At 35.4% G+C, this 26,795-nt stretch overlaps 1 protein-coding gene across 6 annotated transcripts in view; it reads right to left on the bottom strand.

The window, feature by feature from the left end:
- Positions 1-21,592, bottom strand: part of LOC123547195 (shootin-1-like) — a 74,274-nt gene extending 52,682 nt beyond the window's left edge. For all 6 annotated transcript variants that reach the window (XM_045334108.2, XM_045334110.2, XM_045334105.2 and 3 more), the window contains exons 1-4: positions 21,439-21,592; positions 11,348-11,465; positions 5,950-6,002; positions 3,367-3,427 (exon numbers count right to left, since the gene is read on the bottom strand). In XM_045334108.2, coding sequence (XP_045190043.2) covers positions 3,367-3,427; positions 5,950-6,002; positions 11,348-11,435 — 202 coding nt within the window. In that variant the 5' untranslated portion in view covers positions 11,436-11,465; positions 21,439-21,592. The remainder of the gene's footprint in view (positions 1-3,366; positions 3,428-5,949; positions 6,003-11,347; positions 11,466-21,438) is intronic.
- Between the last annotated feature and the right edge of the window lie 5,203 nt (positions 21,593-26,795).

Here is a 26,795-nt window from a genome sequence, read left to right as displayed (position 1 = left end):
GGCCCCTGTGGCCTTGACCTTTAACAGAGTGACCCCAAAATCGTTAGGGGTCATCTACTCTTTATGATCAATCATCCTATTAAGTTTCAACATTCTGGGTCAAGTGGTTCTCAAGTTACTGACCGGAAATGGTTTTCAATGTTCAGGTCCCTGTGACCTTGACCTTTAATGGAGTGACCCCAAAATCGATAGGGGTCATCTACTTTGCATGTACAATCATCCTATGAAGTTTCAACATTCTGGGTCAAGTGGTTCTCTAGTTATTGATCAGAAATGGTTTTCAATGTTCAGGCCCCTGTGACCTTGACCTTTGACAGAGTGATCCCATAATCTATAGGGGTCATCTACTCTTCATGACCAATCATCCTATGAAGTTTCAACATTCTGGGTCAAGTGGTTCTCTACTTATTGATCGGAAATGGTTTTCAATGTTCAGGCCCCTGTGACCTTGACCTTTGAAGGAGTGACCCCAAAAACAATAGGGGTCGTCTACTCCAGCAGCCCTACAACCCTATGAAGTTTGAAGGTTCTAGGTCAAATGGTTCTCCAGTTATTGCTCGGAAATGAAGTGTGATGTCCGTCCGTCCGTACGGACGGACAGACGGACGGACGGACAGGGCAAAAACAATATGTCTCCTGGGGGAGACATAATAACTCTGGAACCTACGATTGGTGCTGACAGATTTGTCATGGAATCAAAGATTTATTGTTGTTGAAGATATTTTGGAAGTTTGTATCAAATCAAACCACAAATGAGGTCTCTGTTTGGTTGCAAAAGCGAAAATAGCAAATTTTGGACCTTTAAGGGGCCAAAACTCTAGAACCCATAATGGAATCTAGCCAATTCAAGAAAGGAACCAAGATCATGTGGTGATACAAGTTGTGTGCAAGTTTGGTTAAAATCAAATCATAAATGAAGCTGCTGTTGTACAGACAAGGTCAAAATAGCTAATTTTGGGCCTTTCAGGGGGCCATAACTCTTGAACCCATTAAGGGATCTGGCCAGTTCAAGAAAGGAAATGAGATCTTATGGTGACACAAGTTTTGTGCAAGTTTGATTAAATTCAAATCATAAATGAAGCTGCTATTGTGCAGACAAGGTCAAAATAGCTAATTCTGGCCCTTTCAGGGGCCATCACTCTGGAACCCATAATGGAATCTGGCCAGTTCAAGAAAGGAACCAAGACCTTATGGTGATACAAGTTGTGTGCAAGTTTGGTTAAAATAAAATCATAAATGAAGCTGCTATTGTGCAGACAAGGTCAAAATAGCTAATTCTGGCCCTTTCAGGGGCCATAACTCTGGAACCCATAATGGAATCTGGCCAGTTCAAGAAAGGAACCAAGACCTTATGGTGATACAAGTTGTGTGCAAGTTTGGTAAAAATCAAATCATAAATGAAGCTGCTATTGTTGAGACAAGGTCAAAATAGCTAATTTCGGCCCTTTCAGGGGCCATAACTCTGGAACCCATAATGGGATCTGGCCAGTTCAAGAAAGGAACCAAGATCTTATGGTGATACAAGTTGTGTGCAAGTTTGGTTAAAATAAAATCATAAATGAAACCTCTATCGTGCAGACAAGAAACTGTTGACGGACTGACGGACGCACAGACGATGGACGAAGGGTGATCACAAAAGCTCACCTTGTCACTATGTGACAGGTGAGCTAAAAAGGCCAATTTTTGGTAATTCAAGGGCCATAACTCCAATAAGCCTGGACCGATTTGGCTAGTTATCAAACTTGGCCGAGGTCTTATGGTCAAACACATTTTGTTTAAGTTTGGTGAAAATCGGATGAGAAATGTTCAACTTAGAGTGCGGACAAGCTTTGTGACAGACAGACACACACACACACACACACACACAAGGAGTAAATCAATGTCTCCCACACCACTGTGTGGTGCGAGACATAATTGTGGTTTTGACCTAAAAGGATTCTACACCAGGACTTGAATTTGGTCAAATTTTACAAATAAGAGAAACGGATATCACATTAGTTTCTTGGTACTTCACATCCTGGGTTGAGAAAACCACAATACCGGTATTCATGAAAATTCATCCCCCACAAATTTTACTAATTCCACAGTATTTTCAGCTGGACCAAAAGCTAGGTGTAATTTTTACCTCCCCAGAATCAAGTTTTGGTCAATACTGCTGGAAACATTACCAATTTAAGTAATCGTCCAGCACTATACACTCATGGGTATAACAGAAGCAGCCAAGAATCAAACCCAGTTCACTAGCACTGTGGCTACACCTGCTAACCACTGCACCATGTTACAAAATAGTCAAAAAGCATGTGTTTTCAAACTGGCCCAGTGATCGTCAATCTGCCTGCAACCTCTGGCTACAACAGACCTTGAATCTAGCACTGGACCGTAATGAAAACAAAGTTTATGCTTATCAATGGTTATCAATGAGGTAGTATCAAATGAGCCGCGCCATGAGAAGACCAAAATAGTGCATATGCGACCAGCATGGATCCAGACCAGACTGCGCAAGGATCCATACTGTTCCCTTTCAAAGCCTAGTGAACAGCATGGATCCTGACCCATCTGTGCAGTCTGGTCAGGATCCATGCTGGTTGCAAACGCACTATGTTGGTTTTCTCATGGCACAGCTCAAAGTACTAAACTACTCAGTACTGTACTGTGAGTACAGTTGAAACTCAATATCTCAAACTTACTTATCTCAAATCTGGCTATCTCTAAGACATTGTCAAGTCCTGTCCCAAAAACACATACGCAGAATATCATTTTAAGTCAAATTTCAGTTAATATATGCTTGGTCCCTCGGATTTCGATTTACCCAGATTTAACTGTATATCCACAATGCATTCCTATATTTCTAACAATTAAAGCTACACACCAACAATTTGGGTGAAATTTTTTCAACATGTTCATTTCCATCAAGTTTGGTATAGAATGTATATATGACACTGAAAAATCATAAAGTGGGTGAAAATAAAAGTTAGATATTTGTTAAAATGCAAGCAGAATGTAAATTTTCTGCATTATTTCAAAAGTGTTGCAACTGTTTACTACCTTCTGCACAATATTTTTAGTTATTTAATATATGAATGTCTTGCCAATAAGTTGGTACCACTAGTCACTTTCGGACTACTCACTTTTTAATGGAATTTTGATAGAAATTATTTTTCGACAAAAATATGTGTGTTAGTCCCTTTAATTTCATATGATGTGCAACTTGTATTGCCATTATGATGAACCAATGCCTAAAACATGAATAAAGTTTCCTCACTTTGGTGTCAAGAATTTATAATTCAAATGGTTTAGTGTAAAGATTACTCATAATTCAATAATTATGCATATTTGATGAAAATTCAAAATTTCTTAATTACTTACATTTATTAACTTCATTCAGCTGATCTTTCTGGCTATGTAATTTATTGTGTAACTCTTCATTCTGAAAAAAATATGACAACTGACAGTAGTTATATATAACAGAACATGCATAAACTACATGCTGTTTCAATCACAGTAATGGAAAACATGCATGTAAATATGGTCATACATTCTGTACAAATACATATCATATTGGTGACGAACAAGCGTAAAAATTCAAACTTCACTCTGACACACAGGACCATAGGTTAATTCTGTAAGACATCTTTGTTTTTTATTAGGTTTTGTGTCACAACAGCGCAATTTAGATCATATGGCAATGTTTCAAGCTTTCGATGGTAGAGGAAAACCCCAGGTGCCCCTCCAAGCAGGCAGGCACCTGGATAGAATCACCGACCTTCCATAAGCCAACTGGATGCCGGCTTGTATTAAAGGTTGTAATAAATTAAGAGGGAATAGCAGTCTGTATTCTGAATTCAAGGTTTGAAAATAGTAAGGATAAAAGAAAAGGAATTTTATGTGTTTTATGGTATTTAATTTCCCCAATTGACCCAACCACAAAATCCACAAAAATAATGTCTACCACAAATATTTTTCTGATCTGCAGTATCTTGACCCCTGTGCACATTTGTATTAAATGTAATACTGGAGAATGGTCTATGCAATGATGCTACTGAATAAAGCATGCTAAACTTTTCTCAGTGCTTGACTCTGAATTAGATCTTAGCCAGTAAAAATTTATAAATTTTTAACCAAAAAATTCTAAGTTAAAAAGGGGCATAATTCTGTCAAAATCCAAATCAGAGTTATGGGAATAGTTTCTCCTGGCCAAGACTTTGATAGTAAATAAATATTTTAAGTTTCATGTCAAAAGCTTTGATAGTAACAGAGATATTTGACTTTATCTAAAACTTTAACCAAATTCTATGTTAAAAAGGAGCATAACTCTGTCAAAATTTAAACAGAGTTATGGGGATTGTTTCTCCTGGTGTAGACTTTAATAGTAAATAACTATTTTAAGTTTCAGGGCAATAGCTTTGATAGACATAGAGATATTTGACTATTAAAAGCTTATATCAATGGCGAAGGCGACGCTGACGCCGGGGCGAGAGCAATTATAGCTCTACTTTTTTTTTGAAAAGTCGAGCTAAAAATGTAGAAGATACATCAAACAGACTATATCAGTTTTAACAGTTTTTCAACCTTTAACTCTGGTGGCTGCTATGTGGTGTTTGTATAAATTTGAGAGGCTTAAAGAATGCTACAGCCCAAGGTGAGTGAAGATCCATCAATTAAAGAAATATGTTGACAGTCAGATAGATGCAGGACACTGCATGATCCCCTATGCTTCTAAAGGTCAAAGTAGTAGGGGTTTCATTAGTTACTGAAACAGAAGGTGTAAGTTGCAAAGTAGAGGTGTGGCAGATGTCTGGCAGACTTTATTTGCATGCTGCAGAAAAATTAGCCATTGCTTCACACTACTACAGCAAGGAGAAATCTCTGCCAGGCTTGCTCATAATGAAACCTAAAGATTCAAGTAATTTAATACTAACCAAAGAATAAATATTCTTACAAATTTTACTAAATTCATCCAAAGATGTTTGTTTACATGTGTAAGTTTGTTTCATGTTTAAAACAGACAGATTTAAAACTGATGTCAGTCTTCAAGGACCTTATAACTACCATACATTCCCTTATTAACGCCCCACGGGGCATTAAATTTTGCAAAAGATGGACATTTACAAATGCACTAACAAATGAAGGTATTTTTACATTTTTTAGTTAATGAAACTTGGTATCTGCAATTCCAAGGGATCTAACATTTTACTTCCAGATTACTGAAATTTGAGACTTAAAATGAAATTTTGTGCACATGTTTTCGGGACTTAAAAATGTCTTCGAGATAGCCGGAATTTTAAGATAAGCAAATTCAAGATACCGAGCTTCAATTGCATTATACAAAGTATAATGAAACTTAAAATCAAGGAATTAGAACTGTCACAGGAGTGACGAATAATACCCCAAAAATATGGCATTGTCACAGAAGTATGGGAACCATAAGAAAGGTGGTTTGTAGCCAAAGTCAAACTTGACCTGTATTTTATGATGTTACACCTGTTTTCTAAAATTTATTTAAATCTGTCAATTCTTTTATGAGTTAATGTCCGGAAACCATTAAAACCAACGAACCGACAGACCGACCTACAAGTTCACTCCTTTATACCCCCTAAACTTCAACGACGTTTGTAGGGGTATAATCAAGGAGTTTTAAGAGTTATATCACTACTGTATTGCTGGTATTCATGTAAGACTTAAATTAACTTAAACAAAATTAAATAAATATTATACATGCATGTATCTAGTCATTTATTTTTGGAAAATAGGGAGGGGAAGGGCATTAATTAGGAAATATATGGTAATTTAATCAGCAGCAGAACTTCATCTCAGTTTTTGTAAATATGACATGATACAGCCTGCTTTAAGTCAACAAGTATTTAAAGCATTTGTTCAAAACATGTTTAAAAAATTTATTGATGTTATAAAAAATAAAACAGTTGAAGTGACTGCTATCTAGCCAAGTACCTGTTTCTCAACTGTTTTATGTTTCTCAAGGAGGTCATCATACTGCTTCTGTGCTGAAAAGAGAAAATAAAAACAGATCTTTATAGAATCCATGTAACATTAATACATGAATGTCAAAGATGATCTTGATGGTTTAACCCTTATCATGCTGGACACGATTGATTCTGCCTTTGCGACCAGTGTAGATGATTTGGGAAAGTACTAGGTTAATGAGAAAGAAGAACATGAATGAAAGCAATGAAGAAACTTCAAAGAGTCCATGGTCCTTTATCAATTTCAAAATGATCTTCAATTTCAGTTTATAGCCTATATGTCAGTTTGCTCAATTAAATTCTTCCTATTATGAAAATAATGCATGCATTATATATAATTTACTCCATATACTTCAGACCTGATAAGTAACAAGAGCTGTCTGAGGACAGCAAGCCTTGACCGTTCAACAGCCTTGTCAATTGAATAAATGTAAGTCTAAAAAGGGGCATAACTGTGCAATGTAAATCACTTTTTACAGTGAATTTCAATCCATTCCCTCAAGTGGTTACTGAGATACCAGCATACATACAAAAACTTAACCAAATCAGAATGCTGACGCCGATGCCGGTGACTGGGTGAATCCAATAGCTCTACCTATTCTTTCAACAGTCAAGCTAAAAAGGAGTTTTAAGAATTTAAACCAGTGCAAAAAAAGCTTTTTCAATTATTATCATGAACCAATTAATATGTTACTCATGATTCATGTTCACAACATTTTATTTCAGTGAGTTTTATCCATAATGTCAGTCATGTTCTTTAATGTTAATTGTTTTATTAAAACAAAATATGGATATTTTCGTTTTATTTTTGTGTGTTTTGCAATTTAACCAAGACGTATCAAGACCACTTTTTCGACACCGATGAATGTCAACTTGAAGAATTTCAAATAGGTGTTAAATAAAAAGAACAGTTTCAGTTTCTGTAACAACGAAATTCTGTACCATTTCAGAATACATCTCATTGCAATAAACAACAAAACATATATGTAATTTACACCTTCACTTCATTATTCATATTCACAAATGTCCTTGAGAAAGATGTGGTAAAACATCCTTGGAAATTCAAATAATAACCATACACTCTAAAAAAAAATCAGTATTCTTTCCTGTCAAAATTTGATATTTGATACTTGGTAGTGAATGATTCTTTGTTTGGTGTCCAATGAATATATCCTTCCTAGAATGCAGTCACATCTAAATTTTCAGGGCAAATTCAGGGTATGGAAAAAGTTCTTTATCAACAGGTGGTCAAAATGCATACTTAAATATGTATTTAACATGATAAAAAAGCTGGTTTTAGAGTTGCTGTCTTTATGTGGAGGAGATATTTATAGGGAGGTGGTCTTAAGTTCTTTATGTGGACATAGTCTTTATATATGGAGGTGGTCTTTAGATCTTTGTGTGGAGGTGGTCTTTAGGTCTTTATGTGGAGTGGTCTTTACCCCTTAGGTGGAGGGGTGGAGGATGCCTGAAGGTGTTTATTTGGAGGTGGTCTGTTACAGGTCTTGAGGCAAAGGGGCCTTATTGTTGTCATGATGTGGAGGTGGTCTGTAGAAATTTATGTGCATGTGGTCTTTATGTTGAGGTGGTCTTTAGAAACTTATATAGAGGTGGTCTTTAATGGAGGTGGTCATTAGGTTTTAATGTGGATGTTGTCTTTATTTAGAGGTGGTCTTTATTTGAAAGTGGTCATTATATCAAGCTTAAATTTATGTGGAGGTGGTCTTTCTGTGGGGTGGTCTTTAAGACATTATGTGAAGGAAATCTTTATGTGGAGGTGATAATGTAGGTCTTTATGCAGAACTGACCTTCAGGACTTTATATGGAGGTGATCTTTATGTGCAGGTGGTCTGTAGGCCACAATGTGGTGGTGGTTTGTAGGTCTTTATGTGGAGGTGGTCTTTATGTGGATGTGGTATGTAGGCTTTAATGTGGAGGTGGGTTTTTAGTCTAAATGTGGAAACTGTCTTTATGTGGCTATGGTTTTTATGTTGAGGTGGACTTTATGTTTTTATATGGAGGTGGTCTTAATATGGAAGTGGTCTTTATGTGGATGTGGCCTTCAGGTATTTCTGTGAAGTGTTCTTTATGTGGAGGTGGTTTTAAAAATAGGTTTAAACTGAAGTAGAAATGGTTTTAACATGTTTTTTTCTATCTTACTATGTTGTAATCTTTAAATTAAAATATTTCTCTTATGACAGACAAACTGAATCATTACATTTGAGTGGCATGTTTGAGTTATACTGGCAGTATCAATAATATTGGTAGTGTTATCAACTAACCTAGTTTTGCACACTTGACTTAAGTACTCGATCAATTGACTCACGAATTTCATTTTCAATTAAAATGTAATTGTCAGATGAACCTGAATTGGAATCTTACATTTTTGATACAATGCTGTTCAATATTATAACTTGCAAACAAAATCATTTTAAATAAGATATAATTGTAATAGAAAGTTTCTCCTTAAGTTTGAGTTAGGTAAAATTTGATACAATGATTAATAAACCTGGAAGTTTTATATACTAATAGGCTGCCCACTGTGCTCATTCAGGTATAGTTTGATTTTGACTTTTGAGAGTTCAATTTATAGACTGTCTGCCGTCTGCCGATAAGGGAAATCAGCATGATTTACCTTGTCTTACTGAGGTAGGAACCACTATAATTGTACTGAATCACTCTACCTAAATAACTGAACATTCCATGATTAAAAGTATAAAAACATTGCTGATCTTGAAACCAAACTATAGTATACAGATATTGTAAGATCACTGTTATTAATAACACTTTTCAACACTTTTTCGTGAAATTTTTGGTTGGCTCAATCTGCAAAATCACATCCCACTAATATGACAAAACAAATAAAAAAAACCCATTAATTCTTTATCAAAAATATACTAAAAACCCAAAAATACATGTCGCATTGAAACAGCCACAATCACGTAAATGATACGCCAATGAAATTTAATGATCTCATGGAATATTTAGAAGATTTCCTTATTAAATTATGTTTGAAATATTTATCAGCATGTTGTCATGGTAACACAGAGATAGGAGCACAAATTAGGTTTATTCAACACAAGGAAGTCATTCAAATTTGGATCATACCGTTACAGGATCTAAGAAAACCAGAGGAGGCAATTCAAAACTCAATTAACTCAGAAAAAAAAAATATTTACAAATAATGAAAAAAATGTATTCATATCTGAATAACAAAGCAAATACTATCTGATTTTAATATTCAAAAGGTATGTGTTTATTACCATCTTTTTTATTTTAGGGCCAAATGTTAGGTATATATGTTCCCAAACCCTTTCAAAGTCGCCCTGTCCTCCACCAGACCAAAATACAAATGAAGTACATATACTGTTACATACAAACTTGAGTCATATTCTGGAAAAAATCAGGTTAACTGACGTAATTCAAAACAGGATACAAAAAAACTGAATCATAGAGACAGTACAAGTTTGTTCAAGGAAGTAAAAGGATGTTTCACCTTTAACATTCATAACTGTACCTGAAATATCACTGCAACCTGAAATTTAATCCTCATAAAAATCTTTATTTACATATGAATATCTACCAATTTAAAACCTTAGGCAATCTCCTAACCAAAATAAATTTCTTTCCCTGCATAGCATCTGAAATGTAATTTGAGCCATGCCATGAGAAAACCAACATAGTGCGTTTGCGACCAGCATGGATCCAGACCAGCCTGCGCATCCGGGCAGTCTGGTCAGGATCCATGCTGTTCGCTAACAGTTTCTCTAATCATGCTAATTGCAATAGGCTTTGAAAGTGAACAGCATGGATCCTGACCAGACTGTGCGGATGCGCAGGCTGGTCTGAATCCATGCTGGTCAAAACGCACTATGTTGGTTTTCTCATGGCGCGGCTCATTTGTCTTTTCATTAAAAAATGAATTTTTTCATACTGCTGCACATAAAATTAAAGAGTATCAACTTCCTTGAAGAACTACTTTTCTAGATTTAAAATGGGAGATCACACGGCATTTCCACTAAATGAGTGAACTTATTAAAGAAGGTCCTATATCAGTCTTATCCCTATGTATGTAACCTAAGATAAAAATCATCCCAGGCAGAACTTCACTGTTCTCTGGTCCCTTAAATATGATAATACATTTTAAGTCAATACAGTGCAAACAACTAAAAGGGTCCGACACTTCATTTGTCAATGGGGCAATTTAAAAGAAACAAAAAATTGATATTCAATTAGTATTATTAGTATTTGCCCAAATTACATGTCAGAGTTATTGAACTTGATCCTGTGAGGTTGGTTATTGACCTATACAAAGAAAAATTTAAAGTTTAAAAGCTATAATTTTATGCCTTTAAATAATAGCTATATGTACTTAGTAATACATGCAAAACTTTAACCAGGATTTTCTAAGTCCAAAAGGGGGCATAATTTGGCCAAAATGCATGTCATAGTTATGGGACTTGATTCTATTACCTAGTTTTATAACCCTGAAGACAATTTCAATTTAATATCTGCATTAGTTTTGGAGATAGTAACTTGCATGCAAAACTTTATCTAGGATTTTCTAAGTCCAAAAGGGGGCATATTCTGCCAAAAATACATGTCAGAGTTATGGGACTTCATCCTGTGAGGCTGGTTATTGACCTAGAATAAGAAAAAATAAGTTTCAAAGCTGTATGCCTTTAAATGATAGTAATATGTACTTGCATGCAAAACTTTAATAAGGTGTGACGCCTACACCAATGCCAGGGTGAGTAGAATAGCTGAGACTGTTCTTCGAATAGCCGAGCTAAAATGAAAACCCTACAATGTAAAAAGAGACAGTAGAACTAATAACCTATTGTCTAGAGAGTACCCCTGCGATTGTCAGTCCTTCCATATTTAACAATACTCCTAAATTTTGCCCTCCGGTTTCAGTTATTATTAAAATAGTAGGTGGAAGTTGCAAAAAAGAGGGGAGTCTCTGAGTGGGGGAGGGGGGTGCACTTAGATATGCCCTTGTCCGTTCATCTGTCAGTCTGTCCTTCCGAATTAATGACTTGCATATCTCATATAGTGTTTGATCTAGAATCATCAAAACTCACAGGATTGTTATTCAGCATGTGTGTTGTTCACCGTGTGTTTTACACAGCTAGACTAGGGTTATGGCCCTTTACTTAGTCAAAAATATGCATACAGTGCCAGAACGGGGGCACCAGTGTCCTGATGTTACATATATCTAGTTGTATACATATTTTCTGGCTTTAAAGGTTTCATAAAATTAAGCGTAAAAAATAAAAATTTACTTCAAGTACATGCCATTAACTTCCTCATGGAAGCAACCACTTTTCTTATTTATCATTAATTAATAACAAAAGTTAATTTACCATCTTTTGACGTTGTTTCAAGCTGATTTAATTTTTCCAGCGCCTCCTCATACTGGGCTTGCCAGTCTACTGCCTCTTCATCAGCCATATTCAAGTCTCACATCTACACAACCTGAAACTAAATACACAGTTTTCTTACGTAAAATGAGATTCCATTGTTATGAACACATGTTTCAAGTACTGCTGACTTACCACTAAACAATGTCATTTGGCTTCTACGAAAATGCAACCATGATTTTTTTCCTTCTATTATAAAGGCCAGTTAGAAGTGTCTTCCACTAAAACAATTTCTTATCATGCAATAATTTCCCCTAATTTAAGAATTGCTTTGATTTTCAATCAGGATTCCCCTTAGTCAAAATACAAAGCTATTTTAGCCCAAAATAACAGCAGGTTTTTGGCCTGTAACTAATTTTAGGAGGAAATGGCTAATGGGAAGGAAATGTCAACTTTAGGGGAAGACTGCATTCTCTGAAAGAAATATTCTGGGATGAAGTATTATATACATAGCTCTTACCATAGTAGGAGAAAAAATCCTACACAGGCACAGAACCTTTACTGTTAGTGGAAAAAAACACAGCATCAAATGGATCAAAAGTAGTGTTGCAAACTAATAACTTTGTTTCTCAAGGCATTTGAAAAGCAACTGATGCCAAATAATTTTAAGCATATGTTTTGTCTTTACCTGAAATATGATTAATGCAGTACTTTTTTCCAAATCACAAACAGATAACTCTGTTTGATTTTCACATCACAAATCGATAACTCTAGTTGATTTTCACATCACAAATAGATAACTCTGGTTGATTTTCACATCACAAATAGATAACTCTGGTTGATTTTCACATAGCAAATAAATAACTCTGGTTGATTTTCACATAAATAACTCCAGATGATTTTTACATAGCAAATAGATAACTCTGGTTGATTTTCACATAGCAAATAAATAACTCTGGTTGATTTTCACATAGCAAATAGATAAATATCACGCACAGATAACTCTGTTGTTTTTTTTTTCACCTCACAAATTGATAACTCTGCTTCATTTTGTTTTTTCCAGGTAAAATTCCATATCAAAACTAGTTAATAATCATCAAAATTACATCCTTATTTAGTAAACAAAATACAGAAAAAGAACCAAAAAGGAGGTGTTTTCACCACAAAACCTTAATTAAATTTATAACTGATTACACAAAAGCATATAAACTATTATATATCATGCAGTAACAGCAGACTGTTAAAAACCCCTTCAAATTGTTTTAGTGGTAGTATACTGTTCCGTCGAGAACTTTATCTCCGGAACTTTTGTAGAATGGGGAATCTAAGAAAATATATAGAAGAAAGATCAATCCTCTTTTCCAGCAAGTTTTATTTTATTATTTTCCTTCATAAGAAAGTTGGCAGAATGATCTCTTACATATTAAAATATATGTATGTCTGATAATAAAAATAAACATATTTTGAATATACATATAATCCAACAGAAATTACTACTGATTTCTAGAATTAAATTTGCATGATATTTGCATAAGCAAAGTCACTAAGGTTACCCTTGTTATTTCATGATCTAATTATAAATAACCAAAATATAAAATGAGACGGATAATTAAGACTTTAGTTAACAAATGTTTGAACTGTAATTTTGTACCAAATCACTCACTTAAAAATATTACCTTATAGATAATTAAATATTGTCAAAATTCAAGATATAAAGTTCTTTCAGGAACTTTCAAGTTAACATACCATTATTACATAAATCTCAAGAAATCACAAAATGATATCTAGAAAAATATAAATTCATTATCCATGAAATGACATATTAACCAAATTCAAGATATTTAAAGTTCAATCAGGAACTTTAAATTTATGTACAAACAACTTATTTACACCTATTGCTTCTAACAAAAATGGTTAGAGCAATGTCAGATTACAACGTAATTTAATTTTCATTCTGACTTCTAATTTTAATTATTTTTCAAATATCAAAAACTCAAAGAGATACATAAGAACTCACTTACCTAAGAAAATATATAGAAGAAAGATCAATCCTCTTTTCCAGCAAGTTTTATTTTATTATTTTCCTTCATAAGAAAGTTGGCAGAATGATGTCTGTCTGCTGGAAAAGGGATCTTTTGAGGGTTCCTCTCGTTGGCCATTGGTCCTTGGATCTTGACCAATTCAAACGCAAAATTTCACATAATTTACATAAGGCGGAGATGTTAAATTTTTAGTTAAGTAGTAGAAAAAACTGTGAAAATCTTTAAGATGTTGTACATGTCAAGCCAGACAAACTATCACCTATGTTTTTAGAACAATACAGCTTAACATTTGCTAAAACAGCAAACATTTGATCACTTCCTTTGAAAGTAAGGGAAGTGTTAAGTGGCTTCATACCTAGCTACAGATGTCAGGATATTGAGACTTCTTAATGTGATTACAAAAATTTAGCAAAGTAGTGCTTTTCTAAAAGATTACATTCCTGACTGTGGGAATATTAAGAAATATTAAAAATGTAAAATATTTGTGGCTAAAAAGTAATATAGACCAAAGTTCAGAAACAAAGTATTTTCACAAGGAAAATTTCTTTCCCATAAATTGACTTAATTTTCAATGAATGTACTTAATTTTTATTGTTGTATTTAAGATTATGCTTTTCAATGTTTACTGTTGTAAATATTGATTATACTGATTTTATCCTCTTTATTCTCTTAAATGCAGATTAAATCTAACACCATACAACTACCATAATATTAAATTATAATTACTACAGCAAAGCTTTCATAATACATAATGCTGTGATTTTTAACAAAAGATTTTGTAATTGTCACCAGGGCTAATCTCTGCATGTAGAAGCGAGAAAAATTTATGTTTGTTGTTGTCTCTAAGAGCAACACTTGCTTCGATATAAAAAGCAGAAATTCACAGCAGAATTTACTTGAACATTCTGCTGTACAATAAATATATATTGAAGTAAACAATTTCTCGACTTTTACAGGTAAGAGTCTTCTGTGTATTTTTTAAGAATTTGTTCTACATTAATTTTGTATTTAAGCGTTATGCATTACTGAAAATATTAATGTTAAAATTTGCTTAAAGTATTATTTCAGCAATGCTGTTTTACAATTATTAATTTACTAGTTATATTACTTTAGTTAAAGTTATATGTCACTTTATGTTTGCTCATGGTACCTCCACAGCCAAGCGAGATATTTAACTAATTCCCTAAATACTGTATTCTAGTTACTGAATGAACTTGTTGTTAATTTGTAAGAATTTACTTGAACATTCTGCTGTACAATAAATATATATTGAAGTAAACAATTTCTCGACTTTTACAGTGTATCCACTATTACCAAGCGGACAACCAAGGAAAATAGTACATTCAGTTCAAATATACCATTTATACGGACAAATCATACTAACAAAATTAATTGACACAAGCGGTGTCAAAGTATTTTACTAATAACAAATGAAAAATAAAATATAAGAAAATTTACACAATTTACCTAAGAAAATATATAGAAGAAAGATCAATCCTCTTTTCCAGCAAGTTTTATTTTATCATTTTCCTTCATAAGAAAGTTGGCAGAATGATGTCTGTCTGATATGTAGCTTTATTTATACTCGCTGCCGGGAGTCCCATACGAGCGAGAGTATTCGCGCCTTCACTGTCCATCCTAGAGCGTCAGCGGGCGTCTTGTCATGCTGTCCCTCGTAGTCCTTGCGGAGTACCAATCTCAGCGTTCAGCGTGGAAGATGACAATACAAAGAGGTGGTAAAACAATCCTTCTTAGGGCCACTGCCCTCGCCCTTTGTTGTGACTCTACCGGCTGTCCTCAATATAGTTATGACCACTTCCGGTAGAGCCGCATGCCTGCTCCGCGACGTGCACGCGGCGAGAGCTCAGGATGTCTGTCTGCTGGAAAAGGGATCTTTTGAGGGTTCCTCTCGTTGGCCATTGGTCCTTGGATCTTGACCAATCCAAACGCAAAATTTCACATAATTTACATAAGGCGGAGATGTTAAATTTTTAGTTAAGTAGTAGAAAAAACTGTGAAAATCTTTAAGATGTTGTACATGTCAAGCCAGACAAACTATCACCTATGTTTTTAGAACAATACAGCTTAACATTTGCTAAAACAGCAAACATTTGATCACTTCCTTTGAAAGTAAGGGAAGTGTTAAGTGGCTTCATACCTAGCTACAGATGTCAGGATATTGAGACTTCTTAGTGTGATTACAAAAATTTAGCAAAGTAGTGCTTTTTTAAAAGATTACATTCCTGACTGTGGGAATATTAAGAAATATTAAAAATGTAAAATATTTGTGGCTAAAAAGTTATATAGACCAAAGTTCAGAAACAAAGTATTTTACAAATAATAAATGAAAAATAAAATATAAGAAATTTACACAAAAATCACAGCATAACAATACACCTCACTCCTTGCTTAGCTACTGAGCTTTAATGATAACTTGATTTACAGTACGTCACCTAAATATATATCTTATTTTCAAAGGTAAATCAGGTGTTATATGATATCATCAAGAACTTTGCTGACAATTTACTTATTTGAATATAATGTGTTAAAGGTCCATTTCTAAGGGAAAGTGAGTTGGCAATTTTTTTCATAGCCAGTGCATAGTCTTCTGCAAGACACTAAATAATGAAGATTGGCAGGTCAAAATTTACAGAAGGTCTTTGGAACTCAAAGAAATGTATGTGTATTATGTTGAAATTTCAATGAATCGACAGAATGACCCCCCAGGTCTTTTTAACTTTCTTCATACTTCATAGAAAAATAATTGTACATATACTGCGATTTATTTCGAATTTCTACATACCAACTTTCATTTTCCAATAAAATGAAATAGTTTCTGTGCTTTTTAAAAGAAATTAAAATGCTCACTTTCCTTAGTATTGGACCTTTAACTTATTTATCCTTTACCCTGCTAAATTTCTAAAATGAACTGGTTCATCATTCAATTTGGTCAGTACCACTTATGACTCAAAGGGGTGTTCATCGAAAATTTTGTGACTGAATTTAATTTAGTGAATAGCGAACAGTGCAGACCATAATCAGTCTGCATATTGTACTGGTTGCAAAGGCAAAATGACTTGCCACCAGCAGGCTAAACTTTAGAATTTTTTTATTAAATGGCAGATGTTTATAAAAATGATAATTTTTAGAAATTAACACAAATTGATTTTCTAAATAGCTTTTTAAAGGGTTACTAAGAAATATGTTATAAAAACATTAATTTCTTAAGTAGTATGAATACTTTGGTACATATAATGTAGTCCTACAAGAATGTCAATGCTATGCGCTTCGCCGTTGTTGGCCTCATAATTTTATCTTCGGAAAAAGCAGTGGCTCAGAGAAAAAAATTCCCAGTGTGACCCCCTACTAAAGGTTAACATGGCACAATTGGTAGAGCCGTCAGGTGATGGTGTACATAAATATACATGTAGCTGTAGGTTTAGCTCAAGGTTGAAATTTTCTAATTATCAAATCTCTTTTTTATCGTCAAGTTTTTTTACTATGTCTCTGTCAAAGTCATCATCATGTGAAACTATCAATATTATGGGGGATTTATTTATATAGTTGCAAGAATATGTGAAATTAAATCCCAACTAACATATAAAATTTCAATTTATCTGACCTTTAACTTCAGAAGTTGAAATTCACAAATTTATGTCTGCATTAAAAAGGTGTTTTAGCCAAAACCACAAATTTCATGCCTCAGCCTACAGTAATGGCCTGGCCAAGTACAATCCATAAACCACAGCTAGTACCTGACAATTAATAGGGATAATCACATACAGGATGTTGCAGCAACGTGTAACAAGAATCTAGGGATTATTAACCTTTAGCATGCTGAATATTTCGCTGTGGACAAGGCGTCTGCTAAAATGGTTAAATGTTCATTCAATTTGCTCCTAAAATTGAAAATATTGTAGAAGGGTAGCAACAGCTTTAACTGATCAGCCATTTAGATCGGTCGTTATAGGATTCCAAGACAGATGTTGCAAAGGCTGTTAAATATCCCGCAGCACTAAGGTTAACCTAGCCTGCTGGCGGCAAGTGATTCTGCCTTTGCGACAAGTGCAGACCAAGATCAGCCTGCACGGACATGGTCTGCACTGTTCATTATTCAGTCAGTAAATTTTCAGACAACACTCCTTCAAATAATGAATGGTAATGCATAGCTTTAATGATGGACCAGTCCATTTTAGAAATTTTGCGGGTAAAGGTTAATAGGGATAACCACAATACAAGATGTTGCACCAAAGTGAAACAGAAATCTGGGGATTATTAAAAATAATTAACCGGAAGATTCCACATTATCAGTTTTAAAAAGAATATATAGCTTGCTACAGCAAAACCATATGGCCAATGCTTGAAAACACATCAACAATCTAGATCCCTTGCCTTAGGTATACACAGAATGGCAATCTGGGATTTGTATTAAGATTTCACTTCATATCATAATAAGACAACATGTTGTATACTCTACCAAGCTGGCAAGGAGATAAGAACATATTCAATATGCAATATTTTCTGTCTGAATGATTCCATTTTGACAAATTTGATAATTTCATAGGTCCCCATCTAATCTAGGGTGGTATGGAATGTGAAATCTGTGCTTAGCATAGGGCTACTAATTATTCTGAGTGGCCGCAGAATGTTACTGGCGTACTCCAGTTAGAAATTTATGGTTGTAAACATCGAATCAGACCGCACTGGCAGTGCAGAGTGTATTCAGGGCTTTTTCCAGCTGTTCCATGGGGCCCATTCCCAATGCCAAATAGGATCCATTTTCCCCAATTTGGAGCAAATAATTCCTAATCCAAAGAAATAAAAATCCCAACTGAAAGGAATTTTTGATAATTCAAAGAAAATTCTTGCAAACTTATAGTTTTGTTCGCCAAATAAATCAAACAAATTGTTGGAAAAACCAACCCAATACTATTTTTAGTAACACTTTTGTAAGTAAACACATTGTAAAACACATAAATACATTAATATTTATTTAATAGAGTACCCACCACCCAATGTTAGCGGGACAGCAATTATGAAACTAGGGTTTTACTTAGTCACCACTTGAAGGCACAATGGGCTTTTCAATAAAATATCCACCCCCCTGTTTTTGGGGGGAATGGTGGGAGGGTAATTTACAGATAAAGGGGACAGAGGGGTGTCTAGATGGAAGGAGAGTGGTGAATTTTGTTTGTGTAGTGTGGAAGCAGTTCTCAAGCAGTGGAAGGGGGTGGGTTTATTTGGGGGGTTATTAGTCCAACAAATTTGACACAATCCAACAAAATAGTGAGATAATTTTTTCATATGGCCAATATCTCCACTCGTGTCAAACACTCGAAAGACCAAAATAGTGAAGGAAATTTCCGATGAAATTTTCATCGCTACCGATGCTTTAAATGCTATAGGTTTAAATGCTAATTATGTCACGAATTGGCCATAAGTTCAAATAAAACTTACATGTGTCAAAAGGGGCTTCATTTCCTCATTGATTTATGTAAAAATTATCAAATAATTTCCAAAATTATGAATTTTCTGGTGATTTAAACCTATGTATGCACTATACACCATTAACGTTTACCCCGTCTTCACGCCAATATGCGCAAGCAATGAAACAAATAACTTTACATGACTGTGTACTGTGATTTATCCTCCATTATTTTGGTCCTTCAAAGTTTTGACCCGTCACAAATATAAACAATCTAAACGTCCAATTATTTTGACTAGGGGGCTGTTATATGGAGGGACCCAATGGGGAGGGGGGTATTTTTGAGGAAGGAGAGGTGGGGGGGGGGGTATTTTGAGGTAACCGGGTTGCGAAAGGAGGAGAGGGGACTTAAATGTCTCCAGGAGGGGGGATATTATTTTCTGAAATAGCCCAATACAGAAAAGTAGATCAAGTGAAAAATCCAAAATTAAACAAAACGGTCAGTTAGAAAACAAACTAAATACAAACTGTTACATAATACAAGTATATTTAAGCACTATAAAGTAAGCTGAATATTTAAGAAATAATAAGTTCCCAAGTGTGGTTTACTGTAGAATAACCCATGTTTTGAATATATCACGAAGGCCGTATATATTGTTTCGCATAAGAACGAAAAACTAGGGTTATTCTACAATAAATCACACTTGGGAACTTGTTATTTCGATTCTAACACGACATACTAGTATCAGCAGTGTTAGAAAAAATGGTAACTACTTTTTACGACCCTGCTACGCACCTGGATCGGATGATGTCACTGCTAAAGTAAACCCTGGGAGAGAAAATACCAAGGTCCCTACTGGGGCTCGAACCCCGGACCTCGTGATCTGTAGGCGGACACTCTAACCACATTGCTAAATGGTTAACCCAACAGCAAGGCTGTTGAAAGTGGCCTATAAACCTACTATCACTACACTTCTCCCCCTTTACTTTTCAGAGCTTACCAGCTCTCCAGAATGACACTCCATTCAACATGTTATTCAAAAAAGTCTTTTTGCTGTTCTCACAAAGTGACCTTTAAAGTGAAATTAGTAGCAAACTGCGGTTAATCAAATTCTCTTTTAGTCTGAGCATGACCTGATAAGCATAATGGGATATTAAGAGTTTTATAGCTTTAAAACTTTCGCGTAAAACTTTATCAGCCTTGCGTAAAAACTTTTACTGCATAGCTAGCAAGATAAAAGGTCAAGGATTCAGGAAATAATTGTATTAGTCTCATTCAAAATGAGGAATTGGCACAGGCTTTGTAATATTTTATGATAACTGAAACAAGTTATGAAAGTTTAAGCAATAACTCAAATGGGTTATAAACTGCGATAACTTGAAACAGTTACACCCCTGACTGTTGAGTGATTCGAAATGTGGCTATAATTTTCTTATTTCTAGATAAAAAGCATTGATGTGACCATTCATTTTCTTAGTTAAATCATTTCCCATACAGTGGTTACTATTTCATTACAAAATTCTGAAAAAAGTGGTTTTCAAAAATTCAAGCCGATACTGTAAATCTAACGCTGATTTTTGGTTATAACTACGAGTAACCACATCGGTGAACAGTATCTCACTCGAATAAAACTGAAAGTAAACTGTGTAAACTAGAAATACATATTTGAATCAATTCATCGATGGAAGTCAATTTAACGTACTTAATACATTACATGTCGTTCATTTACCATAGATAACAAAAGGATGTGTACAATATTCCAATTAATCGCGTGGTTAATCAGCAATTTCTTTATAAAACATTGTTTTAAAAATGCACTCGAACATGCTGACAATTAAACACGAAGTGTCAAAGACATAACCGCGGTGCTTACTGGCTGAACACAATCGACTGTAGTGTATCGGATTATTTGATTCGCTTTCACACTTCTCGGGAAAATCTCACAAGTACCTGAAGTAGGCGGAGCTTAAATTATGCTATCGGCGTGTTTCTGTATTCGACACTCATTTTGACACCGTGCAAATTATCAACAGTCCGGGTAGCGTTAATTAGCAAATGCGGATATCAAAAGAAAATCGGGCGACTTGCATTTCGCTTTGTAGTTAGATCTGAGCGAAGTTTTAAGTTCCAAAGCGCCTATTCCACTCAAGTCACCCACTCGCGAGAGCCCTGATTTACAATAAACATAGAGTGACTTTAAAAATAAATATCACACTATTTTAGAAATCAAATTAAGATTTTTCACTGCACATGCCCCAGATGATGCTACAAACTACAAACTTTGAAGTTTCATTGAAATATCATATCGATTTAATACCTTTATTTTAGTTAAATGTTTAAGATTTTACACATGGAGTCTATGACAAAGTCCGAGTAAAATGTAATCAATACCAAAGTGAAATAAGTATCATTCCGCATTTTTTTGTTTTGGGCATGTTAAAATTATGAATTGCTCACGAGAGGTTTATTGCAGAATTACCCGGGATAGATTTTGCTCTATATGTATGTAGGCTATTCGCTGGTCGTGTTAGAATATACTATAAATAGTTTATTATACTACTTTTATTATTTCAGTTTTTCTAATGGACTCTTCACTAATTTAAAAAAAAAAATGAACAACCCTTACCAGAATTCAACCACAGTGTTCCAAAAATGTCGTTCAATGCTGTTCTATTGCAAACTCCAACTAAAACATTAGGTTCCTCATCATAAATCGCTTATAATTTTTGTCACGATTTGTACCCGGAAGTCCGAGCAAGAGTAAGCGTAAATGGCGTTTTTCTTAAAAGGGACGTAACTGGTGCTAATTAGTTAATGCCGATTATCCGTTCTCACTACTTAGTTTTGGTCAAAATGCCCTTCTTTCAGGAAGGTCGAAACACTACAACCCTTCAAAATTACTTAGTGAAAACACAAATATATGTATGTATAAAATGTATATTCATTGTTTCAAATTTTTAAACTTTGTAAAATAATGTTTATATAAGTTTTCCATCATTCAATTTGACCAGTACCTATTATTTGAAGGGGACGTGCAGGCTGATCTTGGTTTGCACTGATCGCAAAGCCGGAATCACTTGCCGCCAGTTTGATTTTCAAATTGTTTTTTTCTTTCCTTTTTTTTTGGCAATTTCATGCCTCCATACAATTTCTGGTGGATTGAGGTATCTATCGGCCAAGTCGCAGCTCGCTCCTGGTCATGCCTTTTACATCTCTGAAGTATATGCTCCGCAGTCTGATCGTCTTCACCACATGGACAAGTTGGCGATGATGTCAGACTGTATTTCTTGTACATGTGAGCATTGAGCTTGTTGTGCCCTGAGCGGAGCCTGACCATCATCACTTGTTCAGACGGATCGGTTTGCAAATAACTTGGCAGAAGTGTTGACCACATAATGACAATGTGTAGTGTGCAAGACCCAGGTCCATAGCATAAAGGTCAAGAGCACAATGTACTTTGAACTTTGTTGATTTTCTCTATATTAGAATAGTGCTGGTGTTCTTGGTGTCTGGGGCATAACTTTGCCATGCATAGTGGGATTATAGAATGACTTGGTGAAAATGTGAACAATAAGTCCTGCCGTCCACTTACAGCCCGATGCTTTGCGGAAGAGTTGCAGATAAAATTTTGCTAGTTTCGGGAACCTTACGGGATCATTGATTAATAAAATGGGCGGAGCCTTGCCACCGGGCTCGTTCGGCATGTATTCGAGGAATGGCATACAAACGGTTGTGGTTTAAACGCCGATACCTATCCGAAGTAGCTGAATGCAACGCGGAAGAATGCCGACAGCTCCAGAATTGGCTCCCGAATGTTTCCCGAACATGCGAAAAGGTTGCGGTAACATTGCAGAACATGCAGAAGAGTTGCTGAATCGTTGCCGATAGAATGCTGAAATGTTGCCGATTTGAGAGTCGAGGTATATAGATAATGCCGAACTACTATCTTAGTGTGATAGCTCAGTGGTAGAGCGCACGACTTAGGATCTAAGGGTTCCGGGTTCGAGCCTCACTAGGGGCTGGTGACTTCACACATTGGGGCTAAGTACTGGTCTTTCCCAGGAAAGAAAGCCCCTGTGTATCGGTGCTATACATCCGGCACGTTAAGAAACCAAGGGAGTCTATTCGAAGAAAAACTAGAGCCTGGTGCCCGGAATCCCTTGTATCTTCACTCAGTCTTAAACTGCTCTCCCTTGAGCAAAACCTGTGAGGTAAGTCACCTACCCATACCTCGAAAAGACCGCTCGGGATGGCTAAAAAGATTACGAAGCATTGCAGAAGGCTTTCCGAGGATGCCGAGTAAATGACGACGGGTTCTTGAACATCCCGAATAGCTGCCGATGGTTTGCCGAAGGTCCCGAAACCGTCACGAATAAAACGTTCGGCGTCTAAATTTTAAAATTTTTGAAATTTGGATGCCGAAGTCTTTTTTATACTGACTTAGCCCCGAAAAGCCAGAAGAGTTTCCAGAAGGACATGGAAGGGTTCCAGAACATCGCAAAGACATGCAGAAACATCCCGATTTTGCGACATCCGCATTCGGGAACCCTTTGGGGCCTAGTGGACGGCAGGTCTAACATGAAAACGTGTCGCGTGTAAGACCCAGGTCCGTAGTCAACGGAAAAGGTCAGTGTGCACTATTGAACTTTGTTGATTTTCACTATATAAGTATGGTGGTCGGCCTGTGACTTTGTCATTCATGATAGGATTTTAAAATGACTTAAGCATAAATATTCACCATAACATCACGATGTGTCGTATTCAAATGCTGTACATATACCTTGAAGGTCAAGTCACCGTGCACTTTTGGACATTTTCTTTAATGTAAAGTGTATTGATGGTACCGTTTGTGTTGACTCATACCTTCTGAGCAAATAACAGGCTTTTAGTCCCCTGCTAGTTATATGTTCACCTTATCAGAACAGCACGCAGAACTCATGTTGCAGGGACGCCGACTCAAGGTCAAGGTCACAGTTCAAGGTCATAGGATTTAGTGCCTTCTCCACAAGTCCCAAACCCGTTGAAGGATTTTCTTCAAATTTGGGTCAAATGCTCAAACATCAAGACGATAGGCTCTATATTCTAGGCACACTGATGCAAGGTCAAGGTCACCATTGAAGAAAGCATTGGAATTTCTTTTCCGTTCCATATGTCCTAGCCTATTGCAGATTTTTCATGAAACTTCGCTCAAACTATCACCACATTGTGACAACATGCAGAGCCCTTGGGTAAAATCTGACCATGGAACCTGGCATTAACAACAGTAAATTTTCGGATGATAATATTAGCCGGTAAGGGACATTGTATTGCATGGCAATACTCCATTCACTTGTTTATGACTATGTCAAAGGTCACTGTCACAGGAATCACTCAATACGTAAAGAGTTTTTTGTAACAGAATTTTCATACTTAGCCGGATGAATAGATTTACATGTGAAGTACATTTGTTGTTTTAAAGTACACTAGATCTAAGGTCAAGGGCACAAGGTAATAACAGTCGAATCCTTCTATCTGATTATAGGTCAAAGTTCAGCAAAGATTCGTGGATGAGTATCTTTAAATTGTACGGCATGATTTTAGTGGTTTATATATTCAAAGGTCAAATCACTACCTGCTACAAATAATTACATACGCACTGTAAAAAGAAATAATTTGCCCCCGCCCAAAAAAATCACCCGCCCCGCAAAAATATTATCTTGCCAAGATGTTCACTTTTGACCTTGAACCCTTTCCTGCCCTTGAAATTTGTCGTTCTGTTATTCTACTGGAGTTGTTCTGCTATTTTGCTATTCTGCTACTTCACACAGACCCTCTGTTGGACCATAATTTTCACACACGAATTCGTCAAATGTGTGAAAAATTCGTACGAATTCCTCATACATGTATGACATATTTGTGAAAATTTCGTTGGTACTAAGAGGTGGTTAAAAAATGGGGCTCGAAAATTTCACAATACCTACTTGTGACATATCCGTACGTACTTGTCACGCAGTGTGTGAGGAATTCGTACGAAATTTTCACACGTGTGACGAATTCGTTTGTGTGAAAATTACGGTTCAACATAGCTATTTACAAATGCAATCGATAACACAATCAATGACTAGATTTAGTTGATCATATTTAACGTCAAGTCATCGGTAAAACATTTGAGGATGAACACTTACAACATGTTAATTTAGTCCCAATACGAAATAAAAATCAGAAACTTAAGAGGATATTTGTTTCACTTTGTTTTACATGTAAGATCAAAATTTTGTTCACCCATGAACAGCATATCTTACATTTCCACTCGTTGATCTGTCACTTGTGAAAATATCACATCTGGTGTTCACTCGTGAAAGATATTTCTTAAAGGCTCATAATGCTTTTGGCTGCCACATTTTTCGTTATTAGCAATAACATAAAGTATGTTAATTTCTTGTTAGATCCTATGTATGATAATTGTTTCCTATTATTTTGTTGATAAAGATTTGAATATTGATAAATATAGTAGAAGGTTTTATTGAATTTGTTGTCTTTAATTACCTCCCTTTGTAGCTCTAACTGTACAGTCTCAAGTAATTCTTTTCTAACCATATAATTTTGCAAAACATCTATTTGGACAGCTGTTTTATCAGTTTTTAACATAACATTTAAAGCCTTATGGAACTTTATTGTAACGTTTCTTCTTCATATTACGACTAGACAATGTAGGCCTAGGGTATAGTAGGTTATCGATTTGCTGAACTCAAGTTTGTCACGAAAATCGGAGAAAAGTTTATTTCTCAGAGGCTCTGCTCTCAAAAGACTGACAAAACCCAATCTGCCTCCGGACTGAACATTATACAAACAATACAAGCTATGCTCATTTCTAATTTTGTCCCTTAAATAAATCTCTAAATAATTACGTGCTTCAAACTAGCTTGGTGCTAGGCTGGAAAAACTGGTTCCTATGAAAACTTTCAGGGACCAGAAGATAAACAACAACAAAAAAACCCACAGGAGTATCTATCTATCTATCTGTCTGTCTGTCTATCTGTCAGAGCTTACATTTGCATACTTAGATGGCTATAGGAACAATAGGTAACCGTACTTTTTCTTTGAAAAGCCCGAGGACAGACTCTTGGGGCACACCAGATGTCGCAGAAACTTCAACAGATTTCTCACCCCTGCCTATTAAGAATAAGCGGATCCAGTCAAAAGTACAGCCTAAAGTAGTTTAGTGTGACGAACTTTGTCAAAAGCCTTACTAAAATCGAGAATAAGGTCTGACTGCTGGCCTGCAACAAGGTGCCTGCAACAAGGGTTCTAGCTATGTCATCAACCAATTGTAGGAGTTGCGTTTCACATGAGCGGAGCTTCTGAATCCAGGTTGAAGTTCATATAGAATGTTGTACCTAGTAAAATGGGAGGAAATATTGGATGCAATAGTGTGTTCTGTCAGTTTACGAAGAAAACACAGGTTAATGTGATAGGACGATAGTTGGATGGATCACTCTGAGGTAATTTCTTGTATAGAGGAGCATTTCCTTTTGTGCAATCTGATGGCAAAGTACCAGAGTCAAGAGATTTGTAGATAAGTGTTTTAAGGATATGTGCAACGTGTATGTTGAGGACCAGAATGAATATTTCAAATTTGATGGTAATCATTTTCATACATGTCTAGATTGACTTGACAAAGACTCTCTCGTTTCCCTCTTGACTTTTAAGATTAATTTCAATTTTGCATTTTATTATTAGATGTTTATTTCAAATGTAGAAAATTGTCATTAAATGTATTTAACTTTGATAAATTTATAAACAAGGACTTCAATTAAATTAATTGTGTATGGAGAGCAGTAGATCATTGTTTTTAGCGGTTTAGTACATATTTTTTACTACGTTAGCTATACCAGCTAAGTGGCTATTATTTTAATCCTAATGCCTAGTACTGGTAATTGAAATTGACCATTATTTTATATATGAAGTCTGGGTCTTGTGAACTTATACTGTCAAAGAAATATA

The sequence above is a fragment of the Mercenaria mercenaria genome, chromosome 9, assembly GCF_021730395.1.
Source record: "Mercenaria mercenaria strain notata chromosome 9, MADL_Memer_1, whole genome shotgun sequence".
Lineage (NCBI taxonomy): Eukaryota > Metazoa > Mollusca > Bivalvia > Venerida > Veneridae > Mercenaria > Mercenaria mercenaria.
This window is presented reverse-complemented; position numbering and strand designations above follow the sequence as displayed.